At 43.2% G+C, this 11,624-nt stretch overlaps 1 protein-coding gene across 2 annotated transcripts; it reads left to right on the top strand.

Moving 5' to 3' along the window:
* The first annotated feature begins 2,809 nt into the window (after positions 1-2,809).
* On the top strand, positions 2,810-7,778 carry LOC121301033 (thymic stromal cotransporter homolog). 2 transcript variants are annotated; one of them, XM_041230117.1, is made up of 4 exons: positions 2,810-4,155; positions 5,136-5,219; positions 6,073-6,229; positions 6,619-7,778. In XM_041230117.1, exons 1-4 carry the CDS (start codon positions 3,192-3,194, stop codon positions 6,698-6,700), a joined length of 1,287 nt encoding a protein of 428 aa, XP_041086051.1. In that variant the 5' UTR covers positions 2,810-3,191; the 3' UTR covers positions 6,701-7,778. The 2 variants fall into 2 exon arrangements, with proteins under 2 accessions (XP_041086051.1, XP_041086052.1); XM_041230118.1 differs by having other exon boundaries at positions 6,073-6,166; positions 6,619-6,699.
* The last annotated feature ends 3,846 nt before the right edge of the window (positions 7,779-11,624 follow it).

The following is an 11,624-nucleotide window of genomic DNA, read 5'->3' as shown; positions in this document are numbered from 1 at the left end:
AAAGGCAGATGTATGGACCTTTTGTCTCCAGGAGTGTGAAGAATGCACTGAGTTCAGAGGTTGTCACATTAGACTACACACACATACACTAAATTAACAGAATAATGTGTTGTACCTTGACCATTGGTTAAGTGTAAGAGAAAGGGGAGGTGGACCATCTATACAGAAGGGTATTTAATGTCATGCAAACATTGTAATGTTGAGTATTGCTTGTCCTGTACCTGGGACCAGACTCCCTGCATATTTCAATAAACCTGGCAACTGATTGAAGAAAAGGACTCTGTGCATTTTCTTGAATATACTTACTCACCATCTATTATTTTTGTAAGTTACTTCATATATACACACACACACATACATATACATATATAATTGAATGAGTTTTTTTTTAAGTGATGCTAAACGCATACTTGACAAGTTATGAATAAACTGATTCAATTTAATTAAAATTAATTAACAATAATTTATATTTATGCCTTGTGAGACAATAAAATATGATGTAGTTGCTTAGTGTGGGGTTTGTTTCTGCTTTGTCACCCAAATATAAATCCTGTGTGTGTATTATTTTATCTGTTAAAACATTGTTTAAATAACTTTTTTGTTTTCAATTTAGTCCCATTCCTGACTGCAAGTCCCTTGGTCAATACAAAAGAGAGAGTTTTTAAAGTGTTGTTCAAGTCTCTTCAAGCTGTGAGATAGCATTTGTTTGGTTAAGGAAAACTAGCTTTTGGCAGGACCGCATAGCCTTCCCTGCCAGAGTTCTTCATATTAATTTCACTTTCACTACCAGATCACATTTCAGTGTAAAATGGACAAGTCTGTTATTATGGCTATCATCAATGGATTTCTGTGTAATATAAACAGACACTAAAACATATCTAACACCTAATTAAACCATGTCATGTGCAATTATTATTTGGCGGAATCCGGAGATTTTGCCAATACTGGCTGCAGACAAGCAGGCCTTGTCCCTCGTCCCTCGTCCTTCTCATTTCAATCTGATTTCTCAAATGTTTCTCCTAAAAACGCTATTGGAGAAACAAAAGAAGACACAAATGAGTCATTTTTCAAATGTTTTTCAAACAAGGCATATTTCGGTAAAGAGAAATAAATTTGAGCTGCGGCCTATAAAACAAACATACTCAAATTTGAGCTGCTGAATTAAATTGAGTGTACATTCCACAATATGCAGAAATCCATCTAGAACTATATATATATATATATATATATATATATATATATATATATATATATATATATATATATAAACCTCCTAGTATCAAGGCCTTTTATTTAGCTGCTGGACCACCAAGCCTACTACAACTGTTCGGTTTATTCTGGATTTTTTGGAATATTTACTGAAAATATTCAAAGGAGCAAGAGACAAGATTCTCAAGCGTTTGAAAATGGACGACGCACCAGAGTTGGATTACCTAATGCAGAAGCTCCCTGTGGAGTCGACAGTGAATCTCAACACTGAGCTGTGCCGAACTGTAATTATCTGAGTCATACAGTAATTATCATTGAGTGTGTTTAATTCTACAAGGGTGAATTAATGAGTGTAAAAGGACTACGGGCATAACAATGACTCATGTAAAGCTGGTATTGTTATTCCAGGCCTCACAATAGTTTACTGTGTTAAACGAGGAATGCCTTTATCGCATCATTTTATTATAAAGTTAAACTATACAGTAGTCTCTGACTAAGAGAACACCCCTCGGGAAACAAGCAAAGTGTTCTCTAAGACAGAGTGGACCACCGGACACAATATACCAAAACCAGTCACGATGGGAATCAGTAAATATCAATGTATTTATTACATATGTCATGCTACATATGCAACAACATATGAAATGAACAGAATAAGAGAAAAGCAATAACAAGTGTATGTTAATAAACTATAAAATAAATGAATGGACAAACTAAATTTTAATAAACTAACTGACAAACTAAATTAACAAAACATCCCTAAATATGGCAGAAATGCAGCAGCAGCAGCTCTGAACAGTAATTATGAGATTGAATTTGAACACCATGGTTATTAATGCAGCCCCTCCCTACACACACGCGAAAAATGCAGCAGCAGCTCTAGATTGCTCTCGCAATGACAAGTCAGTTTTGAAATGATTGAATAAACCATTTGAGTTTGATGAGGAGAAGTGAGCAGGTTACAAAGCAGTGCTGTATCAGTTTTGAATCGGTTAGCAAAGAATCGCTAGCGGTGTCAAAAAGATGTTCTTTTACGTGAAGTTCCTGTTCCTTTAGGCGGAGGATTTACAGCAGGAAAAACCTGTTTCACCACAAGGGTGTTCCCTAAGCAGAAGTGTTCCCTTAGGAATTGTTCCTATACGTGGAGACTACTGTATTGTAATATCTGAGGAACTGCCATTGCTGCCTGTTCTTAACAGTGAACTCCTGTCCATTTCTGTGTTATCACACAAGTGGTGACAATGTAAGAACAACCATTAGCATAACCGTTAGTATCCTTTATTTTATTATGTAGTTATATTTACTATGTAATTGACATGCCATACATTTGTGGTGCAGATTGCATTTTAGACTTAAAAAAATCTTTTGTTGTTCATTACTTGTAGACAATTCAACTGTTGGAGTGGTCACCACAGAAGCAGATTCTAGTATCTAGAGAGCGAGAGAGAGAGAGAGTGATGCTTACCACAGCAACACGTCTACACAAGCCTTGTGTCTCAGGTTGCCTAACTTCCATGGTCACACAGACGCACCCCTTTGTCAATATTTAAGTTTTACTTCTATTTTTTTCACCTGCACCGCACTGCTTCCTCTTCTCTGGTTCTGTTCCTGCAGGCCCACAGAGCTATGCCCCTTATCACTGCCCAGTCGTCCTTCTCCAATCAAAGAGCTAGGTAGGGACTGAATGCCAGTCAGGCCGGATTTCTATCACTGTGCCCTCAAGCAGCTTTTAATACAAGACCTTTGCCATTTAACAACACTGGAGTTACGAGCCTGGCTGTGGCATCTGGGATAAACCAGCAAGCATTAGCAGTAACTAAGTGAGTGTGAATTAGTTCTGAGATATCTTTGATCAATTAGTGATCAAATCTCATTAACACTAGAAACAACTGCTTGGAGGATCAGGATCGAGGATTCTGAACACACTACCCCTGCCTTGGCACAGCTGTTTTGGTTGAGTGGACAGGAGGCTGGACGTTTCAATGGGGGGGTTCCTGACCCTTGTGGAGCCTGTAGTGATTCTCAACAGCATCGGATCCTCCTTCTACGACACAGCCTTGACATTGGCGATCTACAGCCGCTGCAACGAGACTTCAGGCGGACAGAGTGACGAAGCCCAGACTCTTTCCTCTGACTTCTTCCGGGTGTACAGCAGTGTCGGCTCCCTGGTCTCCCTGCTGTCCACAGTGCCCCTGGGGAGGCTGGCAGACCGCAGAGGGCAGAAGGTCCTCCTGGTGGTTCCGCAGCTTGGATCCATCTTGGGCAAGTCCTTCCTGCTATTCCTCATTCTGTACCGGCTCCCTCTCTATGTGCTCTATGTGGGTGCCTGCCTGCATGGCATCTGTGGAGGATCTCCCGCCTACTGGAGCGGTGTGGACTCCCTGGCTGCCATGAGATCTGGTTCCCGGGCACGGAGTATGAGATTCAACTCTGTAGACTTTGTCTCGGGGGTAGCTGGCATAATTGGGAGTTTGATCTCTGGGTATGTCTACCGGATCGAAGTGAGCGATGGGCAAACTGGAGTCCTCTTGATCTTCGTCAGCCTGCTTGTGTGCGGGGCTGGTCTTTTCTACTCAGCCTTCATCCTAAATTACCCGGCCATTGCAGAGAGGGAGGAAGGGAATCCAGATTCCTCTGAACGAGGGGAGATGGATAGGGGAGCTGTAGCTCTCCTCTTTGCAGCTATGATTCTCTTTGTGTTGGGGATGTCCGGCGCTGAGAAGGTGATCTGTCTCTTTGTTCTCAAGCCTCCACTCAGCTGGGACTCTGTGTGGGTGGGTTATGGCCAGGCTGCCACCAACATGATGTACCTGACTAGCTTTGCTGGGGTGCTCCTGTTCTCTCGCTGGCTCAGTGATCCCGCGCTCATCCTACTTGGAATTGTCTCGAACTGTACTGGTATGGCCATCATGGCCTTTGCACAGCACAGCTGGGTCTACTTCACAGGTGAGCACCAGGAGAAAGGGTTGTGAAAAATAAATACAGGACAGTGAGGTTTGAGAATACTGATGTTGGCTTAACATGACTGTCCCAAAAATAGCCACATAGTGCATGTTGCAATGTTGCAATTTCAGTCAAATTCAATGTTGTTAAAAGCTAAAGAAATACAAACTTTATTTAACAGGCAAGGTAATATCCATGGATGGAAATAAGAATTCCACTGCATAGCAGTTTGATCCATTCCAGGTTTCAGTATGAGTTTAATCTGACACACCTGAGCTTGTAAACTGTGGCCAATCAAGCTTGTATTAAAACCTGGAATGGGTGAATCTGCTATGCAATAGGAGTCGTATTCCTCTCTTATCCTATGCCTTCATTGTCTCTTACAAGAATGGAGGTTGTTTAAGTTTTTATTTACCCCTCCACCCTAGGCCAACACAGCCCTTTTTGGGTATAACTTTATTGACGTGGCATCAGGTATACATGTAATTGTGTAGTTGTAATTAAGTAACTATTCATAAGGCTTTTGGTGAATAAACTATATATACACACCCTGTGTTAACTGTTCTTTATTTGTATCAAAGACCTTCCTGTGCTAATTCAAATTGTTTTATGTGAACTGGCAATGTTAATCATGAAAACTAACAAGAACCCTGATAAAGCTGAAAGAGGTCTAGTTCCAACAGACTGCTTGCTTAATTTGTCTGCTTAGTTCTAGGAGGATGAAGGTTTTAACATTAAAATGTTCTTGCAATTCACCCGTGAAATTTTACTTGCAGTTTAAATGCCAGTCCATGCATCCGTGCCACATTATATGACACATGTTTGGACTACAAGGAAAGGAAAACCAAGATCAAAAAGCTATACTATGATACTCTATGTTCGTATTACTGCACTGTGTGCAATACAGCTGCACTGCACACATTATGCTTGGTTTTTGAAAGTGCTTTTGCAGAAGCCTCACTTGTCTTTGGGTTCCCTTGCAGCTCGGGGGATCATGATGTTTGCCTGCATTCCTATGCCCACCATCCGCTCCCAGCTCTCTAAGCTAATGGATGCACAATCGTATGGTAAGCATCAGCCCTAGCCTTGCCAAAAAAAAAAACATATGGTACCATGGCTCTTTTTTTTTTCTATACTCAAAGTTGAAGTCTGATTTCAACTTGCTTTCAAGTCAGTCCCACTAGCCGATGTCTTTAATTAAGTTCAGGATTACTTTAAAAGTTCTCCTGCTTGCCTACAAGACCCTTCATCACACAGGTCCAGAGTATCTCTCTCCACCCTGCTGACCCGTTATGTCCCTGCCCGCAAGCTGAGGTCTTCCGACTCTGGCCTGCTTGTTATCCCCAAGCAAAAGTGCAGCACACTCGGAAAGCGCTCTTTTAGCTTCATGGCCCAGACTCTGTGGAACTTTCTCCCAGCTTTAGTGAGTGTAGCTCCCACAGTTGCTCGCTTCAAATCAGCTCTCAAGACCCACTTGATCTCTCTTGCTTTCAATGCTCTTTAAGCCTGATATCTGTTACTAGCTGCTGTCTAAATTGCTATTTCAGGTTTTTCATTGCATCTTATTTGTATGATTCTGTACGACACACACATCCAAAATGTCTAGAATTCACATCTTAGCCTTGATTTAATGTATTATGCCTGTATTTCATGTATTTGCATTATTTATTTATTTTTTAAAAATGTTTTACTGTTTGTGTTTAATGTGCTATACCCTGTATTTCACTGTATTTAATGTATTATGCATTGTTCCTCACTATCTTGTAAAGCGCTTTGTGATGGTAGTCCACTATGAAAGACACTATATAAAATAAATATTGATTGAGTTGATTGATTTATGTTCAGAATGATTTTAAAATTTGGTATTTTTAAATGACAGTTAGGAGCTTTGAGAATGTCTCTCGTTGTGTCTTCCTGTAGGGCACATCTTCAGCTGGCTCCAGTCCAGCTTGGCAGTGACAGACGTGCTCTCCACCTTCCTCTTCACTGGAGTGTACCCCCTCACCCTGGACTGGTACAGTGGCTTCTGCTTTCTGCTCTCTGCCTTAATCAGCTACGTCAGCGCTGTGCCCATCCTGTAAGACTTCATACCACCTGCGCATCTAAAACTCAGCACTGAAGGACATATCTATACAATCACACACACAGGATGTATTGCTGGGGGGAATGGGGTTTTTTGTTATTTATTTCATCGAGGACATTCAGTAAAGAGAAATTTGCCTCATTACTTCCTGTACCTCAGCCTCACTCCCATGGGAGTTGAGGAGTGAAGCCAGACTACTGGGTTGACCTTCAGCAGAGGAAGTGATGCTCATGCGTAGTTCTGCCTTTCGTCACTGGCTGGTTAGTTTTGCCTATTATAATTAGAGGTATAAAAGTTTACAGCGTTCAGAATCACACAATGACTATTGTGGATGGTTCTCATGTGAGGAGGATTATAATCTACTCCCCTGTTACCTTTTACAGACACCTGAACTGCAGAACGGCAAGATGTCGCTACAGCAGACTCTCTGGAACAGACTCCCCTCACAGCGCCATCAACACCTAGATAACCTGAAGATACACCACCAGCCCCTTCATTTACAGTGACCAGCTGCTACTGCACAATATTGACCCCTGCTGGAAGAGGATGGGTAAAGCAGCCAGGAATACAAGGCCACCCTCACCCAAATTCCATGGTCTGAAGCACTTCCCTTTAATAGAAATGTTGAAATTGTTTTTAATAGTGCAAGTATGTAGCCACCAGGTGGAGCTGTGTGTTAAAAAATGGAGAGAGTAAGCAATATTCCAAAACAACAAATATTAAAGAAGTTAACTTAAGTGATCACTAAACCTTTAAGTATTGTTTCTAAATATGAACATAAGGGTGTAAATTCCAGTACTATAGTTATATATAATATTGTATAGAGTTCTTTTCAAACTAACATCCATGCCAAACTGAAAATTACTGTACAGTGTCTTGAAATGAGATGGGGGAGGCTACAGTATTAGAACAATATTAGAACACAAAAGTTTGAGAATGAGAAAAGGCAATTTAGCCCATCAAGCGCACCATTGTCCCCTACTGGGGGATCTCATTTAAAAGCACGGAACCTAGTGTTTTTGGGTTTTTTTTAATCTTTCCAGTATTTTAGATCCTACTACTTCACCTAGTAGGCTATTCCATGAATGTATAACTCTCTGTGTAAAAAAACTTATTTACTCAGCTTCCATGTATGCCCTCTTGTTCTTCTTTCTGTGCTAAATGTGAAGTCATGTCTTGAGTTAACTTATCTATACTATTTATGATTTTTAAGACTTCAATCAAGTCCTCTCTTTCCCTCCTTTTTTTCTAGGCAGAGGTGATTTCATTATTTTAACCAGTCCTCATGGCTCATGTCATTGAGTCCTGCTGCCCTTCTCTGTACCTTCTCGAGTGCAATGGTGTATTCTAGGTGAGGTCTAACTGGCGCATTGTACAATCTTTTCAATAAATAAGACTTTCTTATTTACAGAAAATCCTTTGTTGACCTGAAGCAAAGCAGAACTAATACACTAACAAACAACACAAAAGCAAAGCACATATACTTCTTTAAAAGGAGAAAAGTGAGAATAATTGTTTGAAATCCTCTTTGAGCGGTGGTACATTGCTCTATGCATTACATGCTCTGTTCTTGTTTTTTCAATAAATTCTATTACACAATTATTTTCACACAAATTATTTTCTCTTTACCATTAATGTTAGCTATTTCTAAGAATGTTGTTTAATAAAACAAATTCTTCAATAAAAACACAAATCATAAAGCTACAGAAAGGGTTTAATAAGATTAGCATAGTTCAGGTTGCAATGTGCTATTTAACAGGAATGGGTGCTATGCAATAGGAGTCATATTCCCATCTTATCCTATGCTTTCATTGGCTCTTACGAGAATGGAGGTTTTTTATTTACCCCTCCACCCTAGGCCAACACAGCCCTTTCTGGATGTAATTTTATTGATGTGGCATCAGGTACACATGTAATTGTAATTATATAGTTGTAGTTAAGTAACTATTAAACATAAGGCTTTTGGGGAATAAACTATATTTTCACTGGGTTAGCTTTTCTTTATTTGTATCAAAGACTTTCCTGTGTTAATTCGAACTGCAATGTTACAAAACTGCAGGTAAAATCAAGGACTTTGAAGACCATTTATTACTAATTGCATTCCTGTACATCAGAACATGTTCCATTTGATAAAGAGGTTATTCCTAACAGTAAGTGGCGCTGTTTGATATAAACAGCGTCTAAGTGCTGTTTAAATGTTCCCAAGTCTCAGACACACAGATTCACACACAGTTATAGGGTTCACAGAGTCCCGTTCTTTTAATGGTTTTAACAACATTGCTTACATCAGTTGAATAGACTGCAGTGGGCTCTTCAGTTTCTGTATCTTCACATGGGGAAGTTAGGTCTTCACATGGGGAAAACTGCAGAGCAATCTGGACTGGAAAAAAGCTGTCGATCTGTTGCTTTGTATTGTATGCCTTGAAATTACTACAAAAAACACACAAGGGAGCATATTTACCAAACATATGCACCATTTTACTTAAGTGAGGTGCTCCCAGGAGCAATCTTTGTAACAAAGCTAGTGTAGCACTGGGGCAGACGCTTTCTGAGGATGACTCACAGTCACATTTCTGAATATAACCCAGTCCCAGTTCTGTAATGACTGCAGCTAGATCCCTGTGGATTTGATCCCCTTTTTCTTCCGTATAGAGAAAACCTGCTGGCTTAGGACCTTCACCATCTTCTCCATCTTGGATTTGGACAGGGCCTTCCTGCAGTACCAGGTGTCCTCCCAAGCACTGTTCAGGGGCTTGCAGGAGACGTAAAGGGGGTCCTGGGGGCTCAGGTAGCCCCCTGAACGCCTGCGTGCATACTCCTTAAAATCCTGCAGGGGGCAGCGCTCCGGATTCTCAGGGGTGCTGTAGAGGCGCAGGTGGGGTTCGCTCCCCCGGAGGTCCCTCCACTCCAGATACTCCATCGCCCCTTCACCCCCATCGCCCCCCCCGGCCTCCCTCACCAGCCGGAAATCCCCACAGGACACAGGCCAGCTTTGGGTGAGGTGGGCTCTCCCGAAGGCCCTTGTGTTATTGAGCAGGACGAGGGTCAGCAGCCCCTCTGGGCTCAGCCGGCTCAAGACTCCTTTCAGCCGGAGCTCCTCTTCTTCCTCGCAGCCCAGTCCTTCAATGGCCTTCGTCTCGCGCTCCTTTTCCTGGCACCACAGCTCTCGGAAGCGAGATCGGAGAGCCTCCCTGGAGCCGGAGAACTCGGTGGATTTGGTGAGGCTCAGCCCGTACCCCTCCGATCGCAGGTAGCGCTCCACGCCACGATGGAAGAACACCAGGGAGTTGGCGCTGAAGTCAGCTCCATTGGCCCGCCGCACCACCCCGAAGAAGGCTGCCAGGTGGCTGTCCAGCTCTGAGGGCAGCAGGGAGCTCACCTCCCTCGTCTCCGGAGGGATCTGCGACAACAGCCAGTCCTTGAAGATCTTGATGTCACCGAGGATGCGGGGTGAAGTCTTGCTCTCTGGTGTGTTGAGCTGTTCTGCAAAAATCAGCATTCACATCGGGTCATTTACATATTTACATTTTACATTTATACATATTTACAAGAAATCTTTTTCTTCAGATTTATTACAAATATTGCTCTTCTCCTCTGGTCTTCCAGGCTGAAAGCTGGTAGAGCAGAGGAGCTCTTCTGGGAGCGAGGCAGAGTAACGAAGCAGTCTGCACTTCAAATAAGGCAACGGAACACAACCTGTATGTCATGAATGGTATTATGACTTACTTTTCTGTGAAGTACCTAGAAGTGGGCTCATATATTTGCCTTCCTGGAGGAGGTTCTCTCTGAAAGACAGGGGAACCACGGCACATCCAGGGCTGGGAGCCTCCTCGTTCAGTTCCCCAGAGATAATGGGTGGATAAAGGGCTTGGTCTTTAATGGAGGGCACCAGCTTAGCCCTGGTGGGGCTTCTGGGTTTGCCGCTTTCATCCAGCTCCAATACCATGACTCCTGGGCCTTTAGGATTGGAGTGAGACCCTGCAAGGCAGTCCTGTCCCAGAATCACACAGTCGACAGATCCTCCAGGGGGGGCGGCCCTGCTACTCTTGCCCATGTTCGGCCCCCAATCCTGGGCTGTGGTAGTACTCAGATCCCACTGGGACCCTTTATGGATGGCGAGGGTATGGGATTCCCCCGGCAAACCAAGAAAGGAGGAAGGCTTTGCGTCCCCGTCCTGTAGTGAAGACGTAATCTCAAGGATCGGGAGTAGGTTTTGTGGGGACGGGGCCTTGTATTCGACCCAGAACTCTCCGTTCTCCTCCTTGACCCTAACTCTGAAGTGCTTTTGGGTTCCGTCAGGATTCACCTCCTCAGATGGGGCCTCTGTTTTGGGTTGGGTCTCCTCTCCTGACTCCTCTTCTTCCACAGAGAGGACCCCTGCTGTCCCGTTGCAGGAGTTGTGCTCGTTCCTGTTCTCGGTGGAGGCCTGTGTGAGGAGGCTGCAGTCACTCAGGTCTGAGCCCACATTGGTGGCCTCTTCGCAGAGGCTGAGCTTGCTTTTTCTTGAGCGCTTCTGTTGGCTTCGTTTTCTCTTCCTCCCTGACGGTTGACCCTCCTCTTGCCCCTCCTCCTCTCCCCAGGGGTTGGAGGCGGTGGTGGCAGGTAACAGAGGGGTGAAGGGCCAATTGTAAGCATGCCCTGAATCACACATCCACATCAAAGTGCACTCGCCCCTCGGGTCCAGCTGCAGCGCCCCCTGACGCCCAGGAGTCTGTCGGCAGATGGTCCCATGGCTGTGTGCCCAGGTCACCAGGTTTGACAGGTCAGCCAGGGTGACGCCCAGGTGCCAGTTCATCTCCCGGTCCTGAGAAAGGGTTATTTGACGGTTTGACTGAAAAATACATCAAAAGGGGATTTTTCAGTGCTTTATTAATAATTTTGTCACAACCAGCCACTATGAATACAAATGTGTGTCGTGTGTCTCTTACTTTTAAAGCTGAGGGAACAAAAAGCCACTTAGTGGCTTGGAACTTTGTGGTTCCAGGAGACTAGGTTTCAGACCATTGCAAGGCAAACTTAATGCCATCATTTTCAATGGAATCATTGCTTCAGGTCAGCAGCTGACCAAATGAGGTGATTCTTTTACAGGTATTATCACAGGTTGAAAAGGAGCAAGCCTGAATATATTGCAAAGCACGGCTAGAACCAACATAAGCTTTTCATGTTCGGATACTCAAATAATATTTAATTTTGAATTAGCTGGAAATCAAAAGTGTAATTCTCTCAGAAGTCAAATAAACCCTGTGGCAGCCCTTCAAATCCCCTTTTAAAGAAATGACAGTTAACCCTTCTTCTGTGCAGTAGTGTTCTGCATTTCAGACATCATTATTGCATTGGTTTCCTTTGCTACAGAACACTTTCCAAACCCTCTTTTGTTTGAATATGTGTA

The sequence above is a fragment of the Polyodon spathula genome, chromosome 26 (genome assembly GCF_017654505.1).
Source record: "Polyodon spathula isolate WHYD16114869_AA chromosome 26, ASM1765450v1, whole genome shotgun sequence".
NCBI lineage: Eukaryota > Metazoa > Chordata > Actinopteri > Acipenseriformes > Polyodontidae > Polyodon > Polyodon spathula.
Note: the sequence above shows the minus strand (reverse complement) of the source record. Positions and strands in the feature narration are given on the sequence as shown.

Excerpts from the sequence above, each read along its gene's own strand:
- LOC121301033 (XM_041230117.1), top strand. The coding sequence starts at position 3,192 with ATGGGGGGGTTCCTGACCCTTGTGGAGCCTGTAGTGATTCTCAACAGC. Across the intron at positions 5,220-6,072 it reads AATGGATGCACAATCGTATG|GGCACATCTTCAGCTGGCTC; the intron begins GTAAGCATCAGC and ends GTCTTCCTGTAG. Across the intron at positions 6,230-6,618 it reads GTCAGCGCTGTGCCCATCCT|ACACCTGAACTGCAGAACGG; the intron begins GTAAGACTTCAT and ends TACCTTTTACAG.